This window comes from Brachyistius frenatus, unplaced genomic scaffold (assembly GCF_029030835.1).
Source record: "Brachyistius frenatus isolate BFR_SWC_R1_liver_20210118 unplaced genomic scaffold, ASM2903083v1 Contig_33, whole genome shotgun sequence".
Classification (NCBI taxonomy): domain Eukaryota; kingdom Metazoa; phylum Chordata; class Actinopteri; family Embiotocidae; genus Brachyistius; species Brachyistius frenatus.
The window spans coordinates 60,221-84,953 of NW_027210632.1; the positions used below are offsets into that span (position 1 = coordinate 60,221).

At 42.5% G+C, this 24,733-nt stretch overlaps 1 protein-coding gene across 4 annotated transcripts in view; it reads right to left on the reverse strand.

Annotated features, from left to right (window-relative positions):
- Positions 1-684: 684 nt before the first annotated feature.
- The window catches only part of ahcyl2b (adenosylhomocysteinase like 2b), a 40,780-nt gene continuing 16,731 nt past the window's right edge, over positions 685-24,733 (reverse strand). The window contains exons 1-17 of one of the 4 annotated variants that reach the window (XM_069700209.1): positions 18,920-19,079; positions 17,023-17,131; positions 13,711-13,854; positions 12,469-12,569; positions 12,167-12,269; positions 11,934-12,028; positions 11,422-11,528; positions 10,813-10,929; positions 10,596-10,659; positions 9,603-9,691; positions 9,417-9,487; positions 8,268-8,362; positions 6,978-7,076; positions 5,549-5,617; positions 5,327-5,405; positions 4,498-4,618; positions 685-3,553 (exon numbers count right to left, since the gene is read on the reverse strand). In XM_069700209.1, coding sequence (XP_069556310.1) covers positions 3,547-3,553; positions 4,498-4,618; positions 5,327-5,405; positions 5,549-5,617; positions 6,978-7,076; positions 8,268-8,362; positions 9,417-9,487; positions 9,603-9,691; positions 10,596-10,659; positions 10,813-10,929; positions 11,422-11,528; positions 11,934-12,028; positions 12,167-12,269; positions 12,469-12,569; positions 13,711-13,854; positions 17,023-17,131; positions 18,920-18,970 — 1,521 coding nt within the window. In that variant the 5' untranslated portion in view covers positions 18,971-19,079 and the 3' untranslated portion in view covers positions 685-3,546. Of the gene's footprint in view, positions 3,554-4,497; positions 4,619-5,326; positions 5,406-5,548; positions 5,618-6,977; positions 7,077-8,267; positions 8,363-9,416; positions 9,488-9,602; positions 9,692-10,595; positions 10,660-10,812; positions 10,930-11,421; positions 11,529-11,933; positions 12,029-12,166; positions 12,270-12,468; positions 12,570-13,710; positions 13,855-17,022; positions 17,135-18,919; positions 19,080-24,733 lie in introns of those variants that run through there. The other 3 variants (XM_069700208.1, XM_069700206.1, XM_069700207.1) reach the window with 3 other exon arrangements.

Here is a 24,733-nt window from a genome sequence, read left to right on the forward strand (position 1 = left end):
GGAGCCAAACTTTTTATTATTTTTATTTTTTTATAGGTGTGACCAGGCTTAGGCCAGTACTTATTCAGAAGTGGCACAGAAATTAGATTATTTGACTTTGACTGCAGCCACGATGCTGAGTGGGGTGGCCTCGCCTCACCCCCCCGGCCACCCTCGAGCTCCACTAGTGGTGCTACACATTTATTTTCACAAGTTGAGCAGCACTCAACACAGTGAGTAAACCGACCTCACTCATTACTGATGTAGTAGCCCCAGACCACACTGTGTCAGGCTGTTTCTCGTGTCAATTTTTTTTTGTTACAAAAAAAAAAAGAAACGCATCGAAATAAAAAAAATAAATAAAAAAAGTAATTTGTAAACCTCTGAATTATAGTTTTAAATCGCTTTAAATTACATCTTATTCTATAGGTGTCAAACTGTTAAAAACTGTTGATGCAGACTTATGTGTCAAGTAAATAAATAAAGGCTCACAGCCAGCTCGACTCCGCGGGTGTCAGAGATGTCCCGGTCTGGCTGCTGCTGGCCCTGATGAGCTCACCGTGACAGACGTCGGCAGCTGCACATGCGGGCTCCCCTTCTTCCAACACACACAAATACAGCTTCTCAGAAATCAGTCAACAACAGACTGGAACAAACACAAAACAGCAGTCAAACGTTGTAGAAATTAAGATGCGCACAAAATGGTTACAATTTTTTACATTTTTATTCATTAAGATTACAGAATGTTTTAATTATTGCTCATCATCTACCATTATCACTTGTAATATTTAAACATAAGTTTTTTTCTTTTTTTTTTCTTTATTAGACAACTTAAAACATGTTTGAGAATTTTGCCAGTTTGCACTGTATGAGGATTTACAACAATAAATACAGGAGTTCATTCTTCTTTTACCTTCCTATACTTTTAAAGGTTGCCATATCTGTATATAGTAGGTATATACATATATGATGCTGGTGTCTTCCCCCGCCCACACACACTCGTGTCAGTCAGCTTACGGCTGTCAAAAAAAAAAACAGTTTCTCCCCCTAACGCACAGGCTAGGGTCCTGAGGCAGCTGTTAACAAAGCAACTATGGCCCACAAAAAAGGGATGTATACAAATACAGAAAGACATTTAAGAGGCACACACACACACAGTCATCTATTGTCACCTCATCTTTCTCTCAAGAGAGCATTCAACACATTCGCACGCAAAAGGAAGAAAAATAAGACTTAGGAACTACACAGACGACAGGTCACACTACTTCAAGAGGGGGTTCTTAACAGCACGAGGAGACAAAAGAAATGCACAAACATTGGCAAGGAACAGTGCGTCACCGGACCGCGACACAGTACAGGAGCTTGTCCTTTCATGGTGGCATATGGTCAGACAGTGAGAGGTTCCCACACACACACACACGCCTTTGATTTCTTCAGACTTGATTTCGCCACAATTAAAGGAAGAGTCCGACACTGTGGGAAATAAAATTGTTTCTTTTTTTTTTTTGCCGAGATGAACTCAGCAAAAGTGTGCAGATGTCAGAGCGTTTTTTTTTTTTTTTTTTTTCATTGAACATGAAAAAAAAACAAAAAACGCTTTGACGTCTGTACACTAAATTCGTTAAGTTTATCTTGGCAACACTTGGCAAGAAAAGCTAGTAAATAGATTTTCCGAAATGTTGAACTGTTCCTTTAAAAAACTTTGGTAACCTTCAGTCGTGATGTCACACAAAAACAAAAAAAACAAAAACTGAAATGTGTCAGCATATCTGAATTTCGAGTGAGCGCCGATTTATTCAAACCGGTAAAGCTCTTTGTGCTATTTCCACCTGTTCAGAAGATGTAACTCAAATCAAATGAATTTTCCACGTACATCACAGTACTGTAATTTTTTTGTTTTTGTTTTTGTACCTGGATAAATGAGCTTCTATATGTCTGGTTGTGTTTAAGTATTTGATCTCACTCGGTAAAAGCAGAGCTGGCAGAGAATGTGACTGGATCAGGTGTGTAGCAGCAGCAGCAGCAGCGGGGTGTGTACTTGGCAGTCAGCGGAAATCACTGTCAGGACTTTCTAATTTGTACCGTCAGCTCGGCCCTGATGGCGACCACGCAGCTCATTAGAAAAGAATTAAAAGGCGGGCAAAGGTGAACATCCACTTGAAGGACCGACGCGCATCAATTTGGAGAGATGATGAATGGAAACAAAAACCGTCATGATGCAAGATTTTGATTTTTAAGCTGAACCATTTGAGTACCAAAGAGCTGTGTTGTTTGTGTAATTGTAAGTACAGTAAATTGCAACAGCACCATACTTTTTTTTTTTTTATTGAGGACCTGATAGAAAATATGAGCTGGAGTACCAGCCTGCATGGCAACAACGTGCTGCACATTTGGTATTTCTATAAATGTTTTGTCACAGTATTCATAATAAGGGCTTAAGGACATGAATTACACCTTTCATTAGAACATTTAATTGCTTATCTCTGTGTGACATGTTGTGTTTTATAGTAATGATATTTAGACGGCGAAGGAGAGAAAAAGATAGAAAAATCGTATTTCGATATAAATATCTAAATATACAGTATACCCATGTAATGATCTGACAACCTGCCATGCTTCTAATACATTAGAGTCATTCTTTTTTTTTTTTTTTTTTAAAGGAAAAGATGAACTGAAATCACTTTTCATTACTTTGACACTTGCAGCAAGTGAGCAGCTGGAAGCTGAGAAAGAAGCAGCCAATGAGATGGTTTCACTGTGGGCTTGAGTGACAGGTGGAAGGACCAATCACCATCCAGTCATGCTAAAATGAAAAAAACAAAAAAACAAGGGAAAAAAACCCTCTACAGGCTGATCCAAGGGACAGAACGCATCTTAAAAAAAAAGAAAAGACAATGGTGAATCTCAATCAAATGAAATACATGATATGATTGGACCCTGAGACCCCACCTAATCCCTCCCACTACAACTAGCCCCGCCCTTGCAAATATTACAGGAGAAAATGAAATCACAAGTAGAAAAGAAGAGACAATAAAAACAACAGCGACAAAAAACAAAACAAATAAATGACAGAAAAAAATTGTCCGTCACTAAATCTTCAAAAGGTCATCTTCATTCACGCAGATTTTTTTTTTTTTTTAAATCAAGTTTTGTTTATATAGTAGATATCTGTTTAGCATCAGCAATTTAATCTTTAATAGATAAACAATAAAAGATCTGGCGATGGGAAGGGAAGATGGAGGATTTACATACAACTCGACACGCAAATGAGCATCTAAAGCGAAAGAGATAACGATGGCGAAGTGACGAGTGGAAGTTTAACACCTTCCCGGAGAAGACGACGTCGGGCAGCTAGCTAGTGGCAGGTGGCAGGAGCAGCTCCACAGAGTAGTTAATGTTATTATTATTACTGAAGTGTGAATAAATTAAACAACTGCCATAAGCGCAGGGAAAGCCACGCCCCCCCCACCCCAGATATAAAGCAGGTGTGTTGACTGTTCTGTCCGTCTATCCTTCTGAGTCTGTGCGATTCATGGAGTATTTCTTTAGTTCCTCCCCAACTGTGGTTTAATACCTTCAAAACAAAGAAACAACACATCAGTTAGCAGAAGTCAGAGGTGCTACAAACATGAAACTGAGAGAGAAACTAAACTGACTCTGTGGCAACAAGATTACAGAAGAAATCTTTCAAGTTTGTGTTGACAGACTGGACAGGTGGGAAAATGGTTGGTTTGGGAATTTCCTGATATTTCTGTACATTATTACTCAATACAAAAATGAAATAGCTCTGTTCCAATAAAAAGTTACTATTGTTATTTGATGACCAGCAAAAGCCACTATAATTTCTATACATTACAACTAGACTGACAAGCTATTGTTCAATCATATCTCTGGGTTAAAAGATTTGGTGCCATATACAAACAGACTTAAGGTCGGAGTCCATTTTGGATCCAATTCAGGTGGACAAAATACCTGCGTTCATTCAGCCATCTTCAAACTATCACAACAAGGTTTCTCACAAACAAAACCATCTGGTGAGTTCGAGCTGCTTAACCTTAAAACCCTCCTAATTTATTGGAACGTGAAATTGACACTCTTTGCTGTTGTCTAGTTCATGCGTTCACTCCAAGCTGGTGGGAGAATAATAGTTTTGAATTGAGACCTTCAGGACTGCGAACCAGCAATAAGTAAAAGGAAAAGGGCAATTTATTTATCTGTTTATTCAACGTGTTAGATTCATTTATTCTCCTTTAAGGTTATAGCTACAGGTAATACAGGAGATTATTAACTGTAATGTCTTCTTAACCCCCCCCCAAAAAAAATGCTGATTAAATTTTAGCTGAATCATTCATTTTTAGTTTGTTACAAACGACTGCTTAAAACTTAACCTAACTGCATTAGACCAGGAGTCAGAATGATATTGAAAAGGAACTCCGCACAAACGGGACTCGACACCAGTATTTCCAGAACAGGCTCATTTTGTCATTCAAACCAAAGTGTGCAAAAGAGTTTTCATACCGATAGTAGTTTGGCTTAAAGGGTCCGTTCTTGTTCAAGCCCAGATACTTGGCCTGCTCGTCAGTCAGCTCTGTCAGATGTGCGTCAAATGTTGGCAGATGTAGGCTGGCCACATACTCATCTGGAGGGCGAAGAGAGAGGAGGAGGACGTTAACATTCACCAGGCGTCCGCGGCTTGATTAATCATTTCAATGAGAAAAGGAGGCGAAGTAGCAGGGAGTACTGGGATTTACCTTGATTTACTTTCTCTCTGCAGTGTCTTCTATCTTCTTTTTTGCTTTCCCTCTCCTCATCTGAGCCCTTCCTTGTCTCATCTCTGTGTCAGTGTGTGCTGTGGTAACAGCAGCAGTCACTGACGGCGTGACCTACATTCACCTCCCTGTTTTTCTTTACCGTGTCTGTGCTCTGCTCTGCTCTGCTCTCGGGCACCGAGGGACCGCTCGGAAATGCGACGGGGGACTATGCAGACACGCTGCGGGTCGTACGCGTCGCACACATATGTGCCCAGACACACGGGATTCAATCTACTGTGGATGAGTTGCTTTCCGGGGATGTGACTCTGGACTGAACACGCGAGACCGGCTCCGCTGTCAATAGAGATAAATGCCGAGCGCCTGCGGGCCTTCTGCTGAGCCACAACAAACTGTGTGTAATCCCCTTCCTCTCCATCTGCGTGGTTGGTGGCTACTTATGTACCAGACAATATGAACCATCACTGATATCATACCGGGTTTGTTATACAAGAGGCGTTTACGCAATTCAACTACACTATTCCTGCATTAAGCTCTCTTTCTCCAAGCTTTATGGTCTGACGTGAAGAAAATCTTACCCATCTTCTTCGGCAGTAGGTAAACGTCCTGCTTGTAGCGTCCCTCGGGGGCATTGTACAGCTCTATCAGAGCCAGCGCCTGGACACGGACACACACAGGTGTTACCCACATGACACCACGTAAACACAGCGAAGAGAGATAGAGCTGGTGAGGCGCGCAGCGTAAAGTCCAAAACACGTACAGCAATGTGAATGAGACAGAACTCGATCCACGGTTGTTACCTGGGTAGTGGCAGTGATGGAGAGCACGAAAGTGGGCACAGTGGAACAGCTGAGGTTCAGCAGACGACCCTGGACAGGGAGGAAACGCAAGCTTAGAGCACACAGAGCAACAACAGGCGCAGGTTCTTATCTGCAGTCTGGGCGACATGATAAAACATTGGAGGAGGGAAATGCTTGCTGGAGATGATTCAACTCAGATCCCAGTGTTCCCCTTCAGACCGGCTGTTGTGTAAAACTGTAATCAGTCTAGTTAATCAGAATAACTATAAGGCAAACGATAAAACTGAAAAATGCTGCATTAAAAATTTATTAAAGCGCTTTGCTTCTTTTTAAAAAAAAATTGAATCGACCTTAGATAGTTTATCTTGTCAACTTCTTTGTAAATTACTGCTGTGCATAATCTGACTAAGATGAATGATGGCAAATCTATATTATATTTTGACAGCCGTAGATAAAGGGCTTGAGTATCTAGTCCTCTGAAACTGAACCTTTCAGGAGGAAAAGGAGGAACAGAGAAAGGTTGTATTGTTGCTTCTGAAAGGCGAAAGTGAAATAAAACACTGTTAATATGCAGCGAACCGCACACACACGCTGATCACTCTGACACCGTTTCGTGATAATGTGTGTTTTCATGTGTGGAGAAGGCTCATTGTGCCTTGTACGATGCACACAAAAGGTCTCCACAACTCAGACTGCCGTGTCTGCCAAAACTTGTCGTTGTGGCCCATCGCAGTCTTTAGTAGCGGAGCCAAGCACAGTTCATGAATTTGTATAAATAAATGCATGAGTGCATCGTATTACCTGGTGACACAAAGTTAGAAAAACACAGCGCTGACGCTATTTAAGAAAAACAGATCTCAGACATAGAAAATTAAGACGATGAAGCAATAAACAGTGTTTATGGCGCTCAGCTGTGTTAAGAATCAGAGCTGTTAGAACAGAACGCGATCCGGAGGACGGTGAGGTGAGGATGGAGGAGTAAACTCGCTGCACATCAAACAGCCTCAGAGAGTCAGACATCGACGGGCTGCCAGGTCATCTGTCTGGGCCTGTTGGACTGCTCTCATTCTGTCACAGCTTGTAAAACACATATGCGCGCGCGCGCACACACACGCACACACACACACACACACACACACACACAACATCTCGCAACTGACCTGAAATGTTTTTTGTTTTTCTGCAACTTGTTGACCAAATTCTATTTTTTAATGATGCTTGATAAGGTGTTTAATAAACGTGACTGGACATGACTGCTACAAGAAATGGCTGAAAAGTAGGCTTCACAATTGTGAGCAAAAAGCGTGGAAAAAACAAACAAACACCGGTGGCCCCTGGAGACTGTCGTCCTTTACGTCCATCCACATCACACTGTTTGTGTTGTCAATGGTGTGGTTCAAGCAAAAGCTGTTCGCGAGTGTGTGCGTACCTCTGCCAGCAGAACTATCCTCTTGCCGTCGGGCCAGATTACATGGTCCACCTGAGAGCGCACCCTCTCCCAGGTCAGCTCGGGAGTCCGCAGACTCGCCTGCAGGATAAGCACAACTTCGTCAACAATTACATCCGCTTGGCTGATGATACAGATGAACAGTCCTCCGTCTACCATCGTGGGTCAAGTAATGACGAGGCATGCTGATGAAGTGACTCGTATCTTCCTCTCGTATAGCCCTGTCCGAGGTGGGAATTCGTGACGTCGTCTGTGTCCGACCACCAGAGGATTTAAAAAAATAAAAATAAAAATAAAAATCTCCTGGGAACTAAGATGCCAGCTCTAATGTCTAAAAAGGACCAGATCAGCTGCCTAATTCAGGGAGCACATCAACGCTCAGTTCGCCCACCCACTATTGTTTACGTCGAGTATGTTGTACGTCACACGACCCTTTTCATGTTACACGTTGAGACTCTAAAAATCACACAGAGTGGCAACATAATGCTGGCTTTGGATGTTTCAGTGTGAAAAAGAAGCAACTGGAATAATGAGAGGTCTCCTTTACTGCAGCGTTGTGGCCTTTCCGGTTAAAACAGGCTGTATGTGAGCTCCTCCCTCTGTTAACCACTCACTGTGATTGCCATCTTCATAAAATATTGACATTACTCCATCAGACCCTTATCCCCCCCCAAAAAAAATCAGACCCTTATCTTTGCAACATTTCTATATTTTCGTTGTCCTTATAATTCTGCATTCACTCTGAATTAAAAGCCTAAAATTCTAAAGATAATTCTCCACCCTATCTTCTTAGTTTACATCAGCACTGAGCTTCTCAGACACGGTGACATCGAGCAGTGAGATCATAACTGTCATTAAAGTACCCTGACAGATGAAGTCTTGTTAGAGCTAAATATGTACTGTAAAAATCGATTTGTCAGCCACACTGCCGAGAGGATGAAAAGAAAATCTCCACTCGTCTGTATTTTATTCCGACAGTTATAGGAGGTTATGGATCCAGCTTTTCACTGCAACACCGCTACCTCAAACTACAGTGTCAGTTACCATGACAACATTGAACAATCACAGCCCAAGGTCAATTTTTACAGACAGAGGGACATTCAACAAGCTGCCAGGAACTGCCTGTGTTTGGGTTTGGAGAATATCTTGCTTAAAAAACAAGTTTAACGCAAGCCAGGTATTTGACCTTGCCTGTTACATCATTACTTAATTTGGCAAGATATTAAATACAAGATCCCTGCATTTAGAGGTTTTTGTAAGCTGGGGACTGACCACATCGATCTCGGTGTTGGAGTGTCCCATGTTGCAGACAATGCAGCCGTTCTTCATGCGGTCCAGGTACTCTCTCACCACGACATTCTTATTTCCTGAGAGAAGGCGGGGACGCAAAGAACAAGAAGTTACGAAAGGGAGAAAGCAAAAATCGGAAAGACTAAAGTGCACACGAGGTTTTCATAAACGCCATGTTGCGAAGGGACTAAATGCGTTTTCTAGAACTTCATATAGAAAATCAGGGGACTGAAAAAAAAAAAAAAAAAAGTCTTTACAGTACACGATGTAATTATTTATCTCAGAACATCATCATTGTTAATTAGGTCAGGAAATGAGATTTAGTTGGAGGGTTCCACCTGCCTGCACACTACAGTACTAAGGAGCCAAATTCTGTCACAAATCAATTGCTCAATATCACAGACAAATAAAAAAAAAATAACAACTAATAAATTGCAATCTGTGTGTGTGTGTGTGTGTGTGTGTGCACACGTGAGAAGGTTATTTTTATTCATCAGACAGATGTGTTTCCCCGAAGGACCAAGTTTCTTTAACATTTTTCAAATCGGCTTTGTTCATTTCTCTTCAGCGACAATAATAATTCACTGGGACTCTTTTTGAGTTTTGCTTCATGGGCCCTAATGAGCTGAGCTTCCAGTACGTGACCTTATTAGAGCTCCCGTCTGTCCTCTTTTCTTTCTTTCACAGCACTTTTTTTAAATTTTTTTATTATCTTTCCTGTTCATTTGTGGTTTCACCCCTAAAGACAGTTCTCTGCTTCAGGCCTGCCGGCAGCATTAGGTAATGAAGCAGAGATGCAACTAATTCTCTGCTCCAATTAAGTGTTCGACTCCCCGGCTGCCGAGCCAAGAACCTGATTAGTAACTGCAGCAGTTTGATTACTATGATTTAATATCTGTCGAGTCACTCTGAGTGAACGCTAACAGAATGCTGTGACTGACAGTTTCATGTCTCTCACCCTCTGAAAACACAAAATCTAAATTGGTTTTCCTTCTATGTACTAACTGCATTTATGTTATAAAACAATTAGTGAGGATTAATATAATTAATCATGCAGAAGGACTCATAAAGTTCAATTTCACCGACCAAAAGCGAATGCGAGATTCTTCTTTTCAGAGCTCCAGAACCAACCTGTGCAGGTGATGACGATGTCCACTTGTCTGATGACCTCGTTGAGTTTCACCAGCCTGAAGCCGTCCATGCTGCGATTGGTGAGAAGGGTAAAAAAAAAAAAAAAAAATTTTTTTTTAAATTTAAAAAAGCGTATAAGACATCATCACTTGGCCACAAGACAACAACAGAAAAGCTGAGACCTACCAGGCCTGCAAGGCACAGATGGGGTCGATCTCTGTGACGTAGACAATGGAGCCCATCGCTTTGAGGGCAGCGCAGCAGCCTTTTCCGACCTGAGGATGACAAAGACAAACGGGATATTAACATACAGTGTAAACACACATCTGCTGGTGCTGCGCAGGTTCATGTTTGGAGAGCAAACCTGGACGAGGACCAAACTAACAGGCTTCTGGTTTAAAATTTGGTTTTAGGTTTAAGTGTCAGCGTGTCATTTCGTATCGGCACTGATCACATGATGCATCTTAAATCACTACAGAGAGTCTTTTAGAAAGTCAGCGGGCCCCGTGTAAAAATAACGTGACTGATGTGAATCAGATTTAATCTAATTGGTTAGAAAAGGAAGCTCTTCTGTTGATCCGCAGACCAATTGTCAACAGGATGGTTCTTTTGTTGTTGTTTTTGAGCATTAATGTGCACTTATTTTTCAAAGATCTCTTTCACACCAAGATTAAAGAGAAGACCTCTAACAGACACGAGTAGACTTTAATTTAAACCAAAGCAAATAATGTTAATACTGTCCGTCCTGTAACCGTGTTTAGACAAATTATAAACAGGGGAGACAAATAATTATTTTCGTAATGGGCATGTTCAGACCTGCCATTAACACGCATCCACATAGGAGGCTTTGGTGAAACAAACATCAGGTGGATGGAAATTTTTTCTTCACGAAACAGCGGCTGTATGACCGAGAGATCAGTTTACAGTTTACAAGTGAATCTCTTCTAGTTCTGTACAGTTCAGTTGTGCTCAGCAGAATGACGCTGGACATTTCTCCTATTGTTTGTTTGGGGGACAGCAGTTGAGTAGAAGGTCCTTCAATGTGGCCCAGAATGCATTTGCGTTCACACTGCTGAAAGAATGCGGCCATATGCCCCCCAAACTAATCTCTACTTAAAACTATCTTACTGTTCCTCTAAACTACATCCGAATCAATGTGTGCGAGGACGTCAGCCTCACCTCTCCGTATCCACACACCACCACCTGTTTGCCTCCAAACATGACATCAGTGGTCCTCTTCAGCCTGAGGACAGAAACACTATTATTACACACTGGCGGCTGAATATTTGGAAGAGGTGGGTGTAAATGTTCAAAGCAACAAATGAGGGTCTGTTTTTTTTTGTTTTTGTTGTTGTTGTTTTTTAAAATTTCTAATAAGCAGGACAAAGTTTCACACCCATCTAAGATGGACTCTCTGCAGCAGTAGAGGTTGTCAAACTTCTGTTTGGTAACGGAGTCGTTGACGTTCATGGCTGGAACACACAGCTTCCCTGCCTTGGACAGCTGGTACAACCTGCATACACACATCAAAAACACACCCAAACATCACAATTAGGTGTAACAACCATGATGCTTGGTGGCAGAGAACATTAAACAACAGTCAAATATTTTTCCTCTTTCAGTGATGTCAAACGGTGTCATACAGACTACACAATCCAGACAGAAAAAAAAAAAAAGCGCTTTAGTTTAAAGAAGGCACTGGTTTTATTTTTATACTAATAATGTGTAAATGTAACAAAATATGTTATCAAAGTTGCATTTGCAAACACAACCTGGCTGCATTTGTACACTCTCAGTTCTTTGTCAACAGAGAACCTTTACTTACCACTAGGTGGTGACGTTGCCCCACCAGAGACTCTGTCTATGTGTCCCAAGTCTGTCCGTGTGCAGTTTGTGTTGATATTTACTTGCATAATCTCCCATTTAATACCCAGAGAACTGCTTTTATCTAAAGCAATGTGATATTTAATATTACACAAGGATGAGTGCGTGCTTCATGTCCCACCTGTGCACACCGGTGACACTCTCCTCTACTATGCCCTTGATCTTCTTGAACATGTTGGGATATTTTTTATAAATCCAGTGAGTCAGGTCTCCACCGTCATCCAAGATCTGACAAAGAATAAGAGACATTGGTGAGTAGAGGCGGCAGAGGAGGAGGATTATGGTTGAGAGAAGATATTAGGAAAGAGGAGAAACGGTAAAAAGAAATTACAGCAAAGTGAAGAAAGAATCGGCTGAAAATCTGAAGTTTCATGGTCAAAGAACCAATTTCCAATTCAGTCCAGGCTATTTTCATCAACATTCAAAAACACTCCTGCACTTCCACCCACAGTGGCAAGTCACCAATTTTGATGTAGAAACAGATAATATAATAAATAATATATTTAAAACAATCTGGTTGTCTGGTATAAATAGCAGATGTGTTTACTACCAGTGAGGACAGCGGGACGTAAAAAGAAAGAACAGATTTTTCTCGTGATTTAGTGAGCTTCATGTAGTGCGTAGGTGTGCTACCATGTTGGGTTGCCAGCCCTCCACGTTGACACAGCGATCGATGCACCACCAGAAGTCGTCCTCTGACTCTCCCTTCCACGCAAATACACTGAAACCTACAAAGAGACGGGGGGAAATGATCAATCAGTGCATGATGTGAAAGAGAAGAGCACGTACATATTTTAAGAAGAAGTGAATAAAAAAGAGAGAGCAGAAAAGGTCAGATGTCACACAAAGGAACTCCCGAGTCTCACCTCCCTCTGCCAGAGCAGCTGCCACTTCGTTCTGGGTGGAGTAGATGTTGCAGGCTGCCCATCTGCACTGAGCCCCCAAAGCTGACAGAGTCTCCATCAGCACCTGTGGAGAAGAGAAGGGTCTCGTCTTGACTGTTTGTTTTAGCTGCCGGGTGTGTGTGTGTGTGTGTGTGTGTGTGTGTGTGTGTGTGTGTGTGTGTGTGTGTGTGTGTGTGTGTGTGTGTGTGTGTGTGTGTGTGTGTGTGTGTGTGTGTGTGTGTGTGTGTGTGTGTGTGTGTGTGTTGTGTTGCATTTGTGCTCACAGCAGTCTGGGCGGTGATGTGAGTGCAGCCCACCACCTTGGCACCAGCGAGGGGTTTCTCCCCCTGGGCTCGCTTCCTCAGAGCCATCAGCGCTGGCATCTCTGAAAGACGAAGGAATAACACACACACACACACACACACACACACACACACACACACACACACACACACACACACACACACACACACACACACACACAGAGAGAGAGGAATCAGCTGGACGGTTAAGAAATTCTCACCGTTTAATCCTTCTAATACTTCATCGCTAATCCATCGACTCATCCAGCTGAGTTACTGATGCTAGGGATAAAATGTGAGAGTGAGAGTGAGAGTGTGTGTGTGTGTGTGTGTGTGTGTGTGTGTGTGTGTGTGTGTGTGTGTGTGTGTGTGTGTGTGTGTGTGTGTGTGTGTGTGTGTGTGTGTGTGTGTGGCCTGCAGGGTTCAGCTGAGGCTCCCTGTATATTTTGTGAAGTAATTAGAGAAAGAGGTAAATTATATGCATTTGCAGCAGCGTGGACAATATGGCACCACACACACACACACACACACACACACACACACACACACACACACACACACACACACACACACACACACACACACACACACCCTCATATACACACATGCAAAAACACTTTGAATGGAGTATTTTCCTCATGGCTTTATTACGATACTTTGACTGCCCTTTATGCATTAATAATGCACGTGTTTAAGAAACCCTGAGTGGAAATGACGGAAATTCAAGCAAAGATATTTTACCCCAAAAAAACTATTTTCTTCCATTGATGCACCGAGTATAACAAAGTGCAGCGTAAACAGACAAGTCATCATGTGTGTGTGAAGCACGCAGCTCTGCTGTGCAGAGTGTTTGCTGACTTTAGCGTCAGATATGTTTGAACCAATGAGAAGATTAAAGTTTAAAATTAAGACATTAAAACAAGCATAAATTAATGATGGGATTATTTTCTTAAGGACCACTAGAACACTGACCAGGAGTGAATTTAGTGAATGACACCGTAATGACATACGGGAATTTTTTTTTTATTGACTTTGTATTTCGTGAGAGAAGCGGATGCTTTTTGAATGGGAGTCCGTCCCTATTGTCAGTGACATTACAAGTAAAAGCACCTCCCCATTGCCTTCACTTTTCAGACCCCCATTTTTATGTACGGCCTATGATGGAAACTAAACTCTCAATTTCCCCTTTTCAAAGTAATCAGCGACAGCGTCGTGTTGCTTTACCTTGCTCGGCGATCTCGATCTCTCTGCGTCCAAAGTCGGCCTGTTTGATGTTTTTGATGCAGAAGTCTCCATTGCCCTTGGAGTTTTTCTGCTGTTTGTCCCGAGGAGATGTCTCGTCGTCAGAGCTGTCCGTATACGACGCCGCTGCAAACAACCACACGTACACAACGGCATCGTCACGCACACGCAGAGATGGTATATTGCTGCAGTATAAGTAGCTGTAAACACCATCTGAACTGGATTCGCTGGATTTTTTTTTAAGTGCAGAACAAACACAGCGTGGCTCTGTCTTTGGTTTCTACACGGGGAATAAAGTTTGTACTTTCCTCAACCCTGCTATTTGACTTTGGTAGGCCGCGGATTCTGGACGGCACAGAGATTAAGTGCGCCCGTCTAGCCAAACCATGTCATCAAACGGAGCGACTCCAGCCTCTGCACTCGACCGAAGCAGAAAGTAAACAGAATATAGCTGCACACACAAGTTTAACACTTGAACATAAAAAGGAAACGTGAAGTAGAGAAGTATCTCCGATATAAATAGTGTGCTTCCTGAACTTCAGGCTGAGTCGGCACAGCGTGCCGCTCCTTCTGTAAAACGGCTTCACGGTGCCAATATTACACCTACCACCTTTTCCCAATGCCCATGAACCAGTACCAGATAAAACCGAGTGACCTGCCAACTGTCTAACAATACTGAAAGTAAAGAACATGCTGTACTCTGCTGCCATGAGGGGACAGGGTAAAAAAAAAAAAAAAAAAAGAGAGAGAAGAAGAAATAATTCATGAATGAACTGTTGGGACACATCTTCTTTTGAAATCTGCGAACTGTACTGACAGGAGGAAAGGGTGGGCAGAGAGTGTGCGCTCAGGAGATCATGGAGGGAGGAGGGTGGTGGTGGTGGGGTGTAGTGATACTTGGAACAGGTACCAAGTCACAGACAGGTACAGTTCATTTGCTGGTGAAGGAACGTTTTTCCACCACTAAACTCTCCTTGGAAGACAACTACCATAATTCAGTACAAGGCCTCAATAACTCTTTGCAGCTTCATGTTAGAGTCAGTGTAACTAGAACATGATAATTAAAAAAAAATATATAGTTTCCTTCATACGAATGTAGTTACATAATATTAATTAAAACAAAGAATGGCAGCATTTCTATGCGGTAGTTTAGTCTTGTTTCATAGACCACCAGCTTAAAAAGAATCCTAATTAAAGGGACTTTTACTCAAGTGTTCTTCGGAAAACTATGTCCGGTGTTCAGTGTGGCCTCTGTACTGTGGGAACCATTAGAGAAATAAAAATCAGTCTGCTGAGGGACTTATGGGAGAAGACAGGGAATCAGCAGAGAGGTGGGAGAGGGAAGAAAAATACCATGAAACCGGGTTCAAAGAGTTGAACAAGAATCTGAACGTAACCTTAAGTTCAGGAAGATTTGACTCGCTTTACAAAGGCTGCTGTTAATAGTTAAGACGTTAACACGAGAAGAAGAAAAAAGAAAGAAAAAAAAAAAAAGAAAAAAAAGTCATGCTTGTCAAATCATTGACTGAAATAAATGGAGACTAAGTGCACTCATCACTATCTCAGTGTCTGGGAGGAAAAAAACCAGATCATTATTTTGGTCGTGATCTGAAAGCCTCGGGCCGGAGACGAAGAGTTCTTGGGTGTCCCGCGGTGGCGGCAGGAGGGAGCATAAGAGCTGAAGTTAAAGGAAAGTGAAGTAAGGAGGAGAAAGAAGAAGAAAATACAATTCGGGGGGTGGGGGGGATTGGAACTGATCCAACTCGCACCGTAGAGAGCGTACATCCAGTGGGCCAATTCTGTGCTGCCAGCCAAACCAAAATCTAAATACACAAGAATGAAGAAGCCTTCTGCTTCAGGAACAGACTCTCGTAAACTAAATGCTACTGCCAACAAATACAATTATCAGGGAGGAGGATGAGGTCGTTTTGAATACTTTTGAAAACCGGGTGACGCCGAGACGATACGACAACAAAGGACTACCTTTCTCTGGTACAAACCAGCCTGCATAATATCTTACTCAAGACTTTTCTCAGTTAATACATTCATCTTTATTTTATTTTTTTTGTCAGATTCGACCTTTTCTAAGAGAAACAAACACAAGGTCCTCTCCTCGGACTGCCTACAAAAACAACATGTGGCGGTCTGAAAATGTGCCAGTGGGAAGAAAAAATAAAAAGGGGCTCATCTCTTGCCACTAAGAGTATTTTAATTTTTTTTTTTTTTTTTTTTTTTTAAGAAACCCTGACCCGAGGGACCTGTTTCAGCCGTCAACTAATACTGACTGAAAAGTCTAACTGTCCATCTGCTGTCCATCATATTCTACAACCAGAAGGGCTGCTGCTGCTGTTCAAGCGGTACAGATTATTTCATCACGTTAATGGTGTCATTGGCACTTCTGTGGAGGACCATGACACACAGCGGGATATCAAAGAGCCAGAGTCCAAGCAGCTTAAGCAGCATTGCACAGAAACATTTCCCAAAAACTCTGCTTTTGGAGGGGGCGAAGAGAAGAAGAGAGGGATAGAAAGAAGAGCAGCACAGGATTATTCATACTGATGCTCGCAATTTCTCAAAGACGCATCTTATTTCTCAGTGTCGTTCCCTTGAGCTGACGAATGCCCAGTGATAAAATGTGCCACGGAGGCTGAATGGTTGCTATGGAAACACCTTTTAGCCAGTTCTCTTCAAAAGACGCTTTTGTCAAATACAGGCGTGCCGTTTTATTTTTTTCTAAAGTAAAACGACCTCTTAAGTTGTCAGATTTCCCTCTCCGCCTAAAAAATACCGTCTTCGGCCACTAATGCTCAGCCTTGCACACTTTTCCCTTCAACAACGTAGTATTGAACCTTAGCGGACAACCCAGCGCTATAAATAAATAAATAAATAAACAAACAAACAAAGCGATATCAACGTCTACGAACAAACCATCCGTGCCGTTCTGAAACTTTTCTAGACTGGCGTCATATTTGTCTTTACGAACAGGACTGGGGATCTGGGCCTCCTGCGCCGTCCAATTTCAACCACACCCAATACTTCTTGGCTCTCGCGTTTCCTAGCCAGTGGACAACAACCAGCTAATTGTCCAACACGGAGCCCGCAGTTTCAGTTTGACCGCTCAAGAGTGCGAGAGTGAGAGCCAGCGACACAAAGACAGCGGCGGCTCGCGAGGAGACAGACAAGGTCAGTCAAACATGCGCCCAGGTGGACACGCGTCACATCCGCCGGACCGCCCGGTAAGAAGCGGGCTGCGGGGACCCAGCGAGACCAAAACGATGCACGTGTTGCTCGTACCTGAGCTGTAGCTGTCTGTGGAGGACTGGGAGATGGAGCGGGACAGGGAGCGCCGGCCGATCTTGGAGGGACGCTTGTTGAATTCCTGTTTCTGGTCGGCAAACTGGATCTGCTGGCAGAGAGAGAGAGAGAGAGAGAGAGAGAGAGAGATCAGATATACTGGGTAGAAGCCGTCTCTTGCTTCGCCGCTACAAAGGTTGGGGATAACCAACGGCGCCAAAATTCGGATGTACTTAAAATTCATACTATTTTGTAATATGCCGAGTAATGCAATTACATTATATTGCGATCTGTCAACTGCAAATTATGTCCCCAAGACAAACTTCTTGATGTCATTTTAATCATTTAATTGCAGCAACATGGGACTGTCGGGCAGAAAAACTGACTGCTGCATGCACCCAAGAAATTCATGTGTTTATTTAGAAGATAACACAACCATACTTGGCGTCTGTGTATCGTTTCAATACTGCTATGCAAAATATTGACACACACACACACACACACTGTTGTAATACAATAGGAGTCATGAAGACACTTGAAATGCAGCATCCAAACAATGAAAGACAACTCGGGGTGAATCTTTAAAGACGTGAATCTCGATATTTTCTGAGGTCAACTTTTTCTGTTTAACAGACAGCATGATTACAGAATGTTTTACAGACAAAAGAAGATGCAGAACAGATCAAATTTTTTTTTTTAAAAAAGGCAGATAATAAATAAGGGAGACAGAACAAGTACACGGCGGTGTCCGAGGAGGGAGACCAGCTTTGAGTTCAGTCTGACTTTGAAAAGATAAAAGGAGACAATGAGGTGATTATCAACCGGTGACGAGGCCACACAAGGTACAACAGTTAATCCTGGTTTTGTAAAACAAATAGGAGGAGCTACTAAACTGACCATGATTATGTCAACTTTGATGCAACAGTGGAAAGACGTGCGTGTCATAATTCATCTGGTGATAATATTACAGAGTATGAATGGCTCACCTATTCCTACAATAAAGCCACCCAACAGGAACTAAACATGCTCGTGGCGGTGTGACTTCTGAAGCATGAATTATTTTCGTCCTTGAATAACAGTCTGTGGAGGACGCCCACTAATCAGTAAAACATTCAGTCAGGATATGTATTGGAAAGAGATTTGGCCAATCCCACAGTCCTCTGATGGAGGAGGTGAGAAGCTTTAAAGATTTGATAGAAACGCAGCTGGATGAGCGTCATTCTTCACCCCTCTCTGCATTAACTGACTCTTTGTCATTTCCCTCCTGATTAAAGGTCGTCCTTGAATACAAAACAAGCAAATATTATCCGATTTTTAAATTTAAAGAAATAAGAAAACTAAAATTTCAATTAAAATACATCATGTGTGTGTGTGTGTTTTCATTCACTTCTTCATTTTCACAATGTGTGAGAGGTTCAGTAGATTACGCACGGCACAGCCGTCCAATCAAAAAGACAAATGGAGTCACCACATCCACAGGTCTGAGATAAGCAGTATAAACATTTTCCTTACATCTGAATCTTGCTTTTTTTTTCTTCTCTCGGTTCAGCACTTTTTCTTTCCATATCTCCAGTAGTGCCTCTGCCCCCGTGGCTTTAATGCAGAATGGAGAATCGACACTTTGCCAAACAGGCGTGGAGCGCTCCATAATGCAACGTTAAAGCAAGCAAGGAAACAATTTCCTGATATTGAAATTGTTAAAACCCAATGCAGACCGTCGGATTACTTTCACTTCCAGTATCAGCTAACTGGCAGGAACTGTTGGCTATTAGCTGATGAGTATTTTGGAGCCATTTCAGCTGCATCCAGAAACAGACAGTCTCAGCATCCAGATACTAACGTCAGGCCAAAAGTCTCCTGAAACCAGCCGAACGCACCTCTCGTCCTTTCTCCTTACCTTCTTCACACATGGCTGACTGCTGTCCCCATCCTTTTTCTTCTTCAGCATCGCCGCATGTGTGTGTGGGTGTGTGTGGGTGTGATGAAGTGGCAAGGGCACGTCTGATTCAAGGCCTTGTGCACCGACAGGAGTTCACCTTTCCAGTACTGATCATTTCAAATGCTACGCCTCTTCTCGCTCTGCCTCGTTTTAGCCTCTGCTTTCCTTCAATCCAGCCCAAACTGGTCTGACCGGGCGCCGGCAAACACAATGCAATGAATTGTTTCCCCTTCCTTTCATTTCCACTCTCCCTCTCTCCGTATTCTTGTTTAATTGTCGATTGTTCAAGAGATTGGGGTCCCTGAACTGCTGATATCAAAAAGTGAAGCTAAGCTTTAGCCCAGCTGACCCAGGATGGTTACGGTGTACAGCCCACTAACTAAGAGCATTACAACTGGTTTTTGAAGAGGTGACAGAAAATAACTGGAACTTCATGACACTCTAACTGATAGTTGTTGGGAGTATTTCAGTCTGGATCAAAGTGGTGATAGAAGCTAAAAACAACAACAACAACAACAAACTGACTATAATAGGGCTATTGGTCTCTTCAGCTTTTTTGGACGGAGGTTCGATGAGGGGCTTTAAAAGCTCAGAGTAGCACTGAAGGATTGAGGGTCATTTTGGGAGCTCAGGAGGAGGGATAGACGGCTTACGAGATGTTTTTGGGACAAGATTACCACCAGGTTAGATTAGGCCTCCGAACAAAGAGTTCTGCCAGAGCGAATGGCACATTGGTTTGCTTATTCCGGTCCAAAATAAAGTCCAGCGAGTCAAAGTGGAAGAGAATGACAGAAAAGTAACCCATTCTCTTCTGATTCCTCTTCTGTAACCAAACCATTACAAGCAAAAACAGAATAGCCTGCAATTAGTGTGATCATAATATACATGAGCAAACCAAAGTAAGACCAAATCAGTGGGTGGGAGACTTCAGATGTTAGCCATCTTTTCACTTATAATAAAAAAAAATTAAAAAAGGGCCATAAAATCTTGGTTTTGTTACTATCTTTGACCAATGACACCCAAAAAAAAAGATCTCAATAAATCTGCATATCAACTTGCGGAAATTAGATTTCACAGCTAAATTTAAGGCAACGAATGAGCCGATGCTCTTAACAGCTTACAAGAACCCGCCAGCCAAATGCTGGTCAGCTGTCCCGGCAGCTTAATATCCTGAAATGAGTCGTGCTTGTGAATGAAGTCTATGCTACGATGACTGCTCGTATTCCGACCAGACATGACAGAGCTGCACAGAGACGTACTAGTTTCAGGTAAGAAAGGCGGCAACCTTCCGCTCCTGTACTTGTTGATGAGAGTGCTACTTAAAGAGTATGTTTACATGACTCGGCAAACAAATAAAAAGGCAATTTTCCTAAACATTTGCAGGCAGCTCTTTTGGAAAAATCATTATGTAGCGTTCATCTAGAGAGGAGCTGGAGACAAGAGACAATATTTACAAGAAATCTGGATTAAATAATAATTCACTCGACAAGACACGACAACAACTCGGTGAATTGAGTTGCCCTGAGCCCTTCCTGACGATTTCGGCTCGTGGTAGGCCGCAAATATGTGAGCAAGTATAACTTGGTCAGCATGTTCACACTTGTTTTCCTGATAGTAGTCCTACACAGATGCATCGGCACAGCGCTGATAATAATAACTCCTCGTGCTGCGAAGCAAATTTTACGAATCCGTTTCAAGCACGGTGCTCCTTTGTTGCACACTACCAACATTTTTCATGGGTATGTTTTTTTTTTCCAATAAACTAATTCTGGCCTTACTCAAGTATCTCTTTAATATGAAATCCATCTATCAACAGGCTATTTCATTTCATTAAAAGGCTCACAGTGCTTTTAAGCTATTTTCATGCTCGCTGGAGGACACGTGTAAAAAATGTTTCCAGTTGTGTTTGAGAGCAGGGTAGAGGTGGAGGACTGAACTTAACCCCTAATAACCTATATCCATTTAACTCCGGATGGAAGCCCTACAGCACTTCAAAGCAGCAGCACAAAAGTAAAGGCATATCTGACCTCAGATCTCACCCACACAGGCTTTGTGTACCGTCTGCTTATTTTACTTAGCAATACTATACAGCGACACCCTGAATACTTCCATAAATACGTGAATCCCGCTGTATTCAGGGTGGGCTCGGCGAATCCGTTTTAACTTCGTGGCAAGACTCTTGTGTTTGAGGACAGTGCGGCGGCTCTCCAGCTGAACACAGTCAAGCCGGCCAAACGACACGGGATCCGCGGCACAGCGCGAGGGGGGACGTCCAGGCTGGCCTGGTGAAACAACAGAAACCCCTCTGAGCGAGAGGAAAACAAAAAAACAAAACGGGCACCGAGGCAGCAGCGACTGTGATGAGTTATGACGCTGCGCAGTTTTCCCCGCGACCGCTTCCAGCGGAGGCAGCGCGTCCTGCTCAACTCGGAAGTTGCCCGACTGACATTATCATAAATTAAATGAAACCTCAAGAGACCTTCTGGGTCAACAAGGACAGAGGTTCCGTTACGCACAGCGAAGGCCGTACTTTTGCGCGAGGCTTTGTTTTTGGACCACCGTCCAGTAAAGTGATCACAAAAGATGAGCTCCTCTCTGCATCGTCAAGTCTTCAGCTCGGCAGACGACACACTGGTTGTTCAGACGTTTGCTCTGTGATAATTAATCATGGAGGCAAAGATAGCGCCGAGCCAAATGCTAAAAAAAAAATGGAGCTTTAACAGCATCATATAAAACATTTTTTAAATTGTCTATAACACATTTTAAGAACATAAGTGTTTATTAATTCATTACATTTTTGTAAACAAATATGTCTTCTCCTATGCAGGCATGTTATTTATTATTACAACAGTGTACTTTGGTTTATACGACAGCTTCAGCTTATGAATGCCCACATGAGGATTCACTTACTCCTGGCTCTTCTCCACCGTCTTTAGACCAGTCGGATTAAACACCCTCCCCATTTTGAGATGAATTTACTTCGGATTTCCAATTTTCACTCCTCAAGGACGTAAACGCACAAAACCAAACACGTGTAAAACATGATCAATTTCTCTCGTGTTTGTACAGACTGTAGCCTCAATATGACGCAAGTGGAAAAAATAAATAAATAAATAACTACAGACGCTGCAGCAAAAACAAAGAATGGGGGATTTGGTTACAGGTGGGTTTGAATCTCGTATGGCAAAGAGGTGGCGTGAAGCCTTTTGTACTCAGATTAGTTCAGATACCTGAAGAAAAAAAAAAAAAAAAAACTGCAGGCTGGAGCGTTAAATAAAAAACACACAAATAAGCTCGGGCGACGCGGCGAAAACAGCTTTCACTTTATGTGCGGTAGAGTTCTGCGCCGAACAATTCACATATTCAAAATGCAGAACGCCAAGCTTCCCTCTGCATTTCAGCTGCGCCCAATAATCCTTTGGCACAAGTCCCAGAAGAAAAACATTTCCTCCCTGGAAAAATGCACGTTTAGCTGTTTCCCCAAGTATTTGCAAGCAATTGTTGTTCAAAAGCTGAAAGCTAAAACCTTCAGTTTGACATTTAGCGACACGTCAAAACACGTCTGCCTCTAAATAGTGAAGGAGTAGTGTGACATTAAGCCAACAGGACCGTGACTGCACCACAGCTCGAGTCCGACATCCCGCGTCACGTCACCGAACGATGAGCCAAATCTATCTATATATCAAATATATGTATTTTTTTATAAACAGGTGCTTGACATCAACCACGTTACTTTGGTGGGTGTTTAACCAGGGAGAGTTGATTGGGCATCCCAGCACATATTCAAACTCTCATGCAAACACCTGATAACTGACCAGAGTCTCTGAATGCAGACCAATAAGCCATCTTCTCTGTGGGTAGGATTGGCTTTTCTACCGGCTGATGGTATTGGTGTAAAATTCTTGATAGTTTCCAAGTTCAGATGAGTAATAAGTAAATACTAATTTTATTACTTATTAAGACTGAGATTGGTGGATTCACTGCTCAGGGCTTTTTGGCTGTTGAACCCAATTTTGTGACACCTAAAAAAAAAAATTAAAAAAAAAAATTAATAAATGTTTTCCAGCTGGAAAATGAATTGGCAGTAATCTAAATAGCAGAATGTTAACCCGTTTTAAACCAAAATGTCAACAATGAAGTGATTCTAGCTTTGAAAATGTGAATACTTGGCACTTCAACTTCTATTGAACTGAATATCTTTTACTTTGTGCTGCTGTTCAGACACAAAATGCAACTTGAAGACCTTTCCTTCGACTCAGGTCGTGCAATGGGCATTTCTCTCAAAAGACATTTGATGGACGGAACGAGTCATTACAAAGATAATGAATTAAACATAATAGTCGCAGCCCGACACTGCAGGCAATTAATGTGCACTAAATCACCAAATAATAATGAGCATCTTGCTTAAAAACATTTCTTTTGTTTTCTTTTGATGTCCTATTAGCACGGAGCATGCAGGAAAAAGGAATTCTATGAGCCAAATATTAAAAAAAAAAAATAAAGGCTGTGTGTGTACTCAGCTGTAACTGGAGGGACACAAGCTGGTGGGATACGCGAAACATACAGCAATGTCTTCACAGCTGTGGCGTCTGCCGGCCTGAAAAAAAATTCTTCTGGAAACATTTTGAGCTCCTCCAAACCAAGTGTTTGGCTGTGCAACAGCACAAAGCATGTCGCTGTTTAGACCAGCTGTTCCAATGCTTTTGTAGCTTGATTTTTTTTTTTTTTTTTAAAGCAGTTTCAGACCAGAAGAGATTTATCTTGCGTATGCTCTAAACCTGTGCAGCATGGAACCTGATCTTAATCAAAACACAATGGGGTCACGGGATGCGGCAGAGACCCCCGCAGCAACAACAAAACGGAGCCGCTTGAGTTGTCAGCTGGGTCTGAGGTCCTCTCTCTCCACCCCTGCAAACGGAAACACAGAACCTGAGCCTCGCTCCGGATGTTTGACAATACTCTTTCAGTATGATTCATTTTTGCACTAACACAAGTGCAACATAATTTGTTGGGGAAAAAAAAAAAAAAAAGTCGAAGTTGGATACTAGCAGCCAAGGGACACGTATATCAGACAGTGCTAGAGATCTTGTCGGCCTATCCAAAACCGATCAGCATGTCGATGGTGGCGGATGCTCGTTCCCCGTCCAACCCGCTGCATGAATTCCCAGCAGACCCTCCGGCCTCGGGGGGAGGTGGGGGGAGGGGAGGAGACGCCGAGTGTGTGGCTTCTTCACGGGTTGCCATGTTTATGGAGAACGAGAAATCTCCCAGCGAGAGATGGAGAGCAGCGCGCTTACGGGGGTGAATCACTCCGAGGAGTTTGCTGCTGACGAGCTCTTATGAAGCGGTAATGCACCAGAAAGAAAACAGAAATTTGATGGTGTTGGCAGGGGCAGAATGGCCAGTTTGTCTTGGCATCATTTGCCGAGTGGCTGGCCGAGCATTATTTTTTTAATTTTTTTTTACTCTGGATTGTTTACCGCCCGTTTGCAAAGGACCTTGAACTGGTCGTATGGTGGCTATGTTTTGGCCTTTTTTTTTTTTTTTTTTTTTTTTTTTTTTTTTTTTTTTTTTTGCATGGGTCTTGTCGGCTAAATGTTTCTTCTGATGAAGCTGTAGATGTACATGACTATACAAGGAGAGCCCAAAAAGGCAGATCTCTCTCGCTCTTTCTCGCTTTCTCTCTGGAGACTTGTTTGTCTGCACTCCCATCTGGTGCCAAATATCATAACATCAACAGACCCCAAGTTGCACTGATATACAGATATTTGT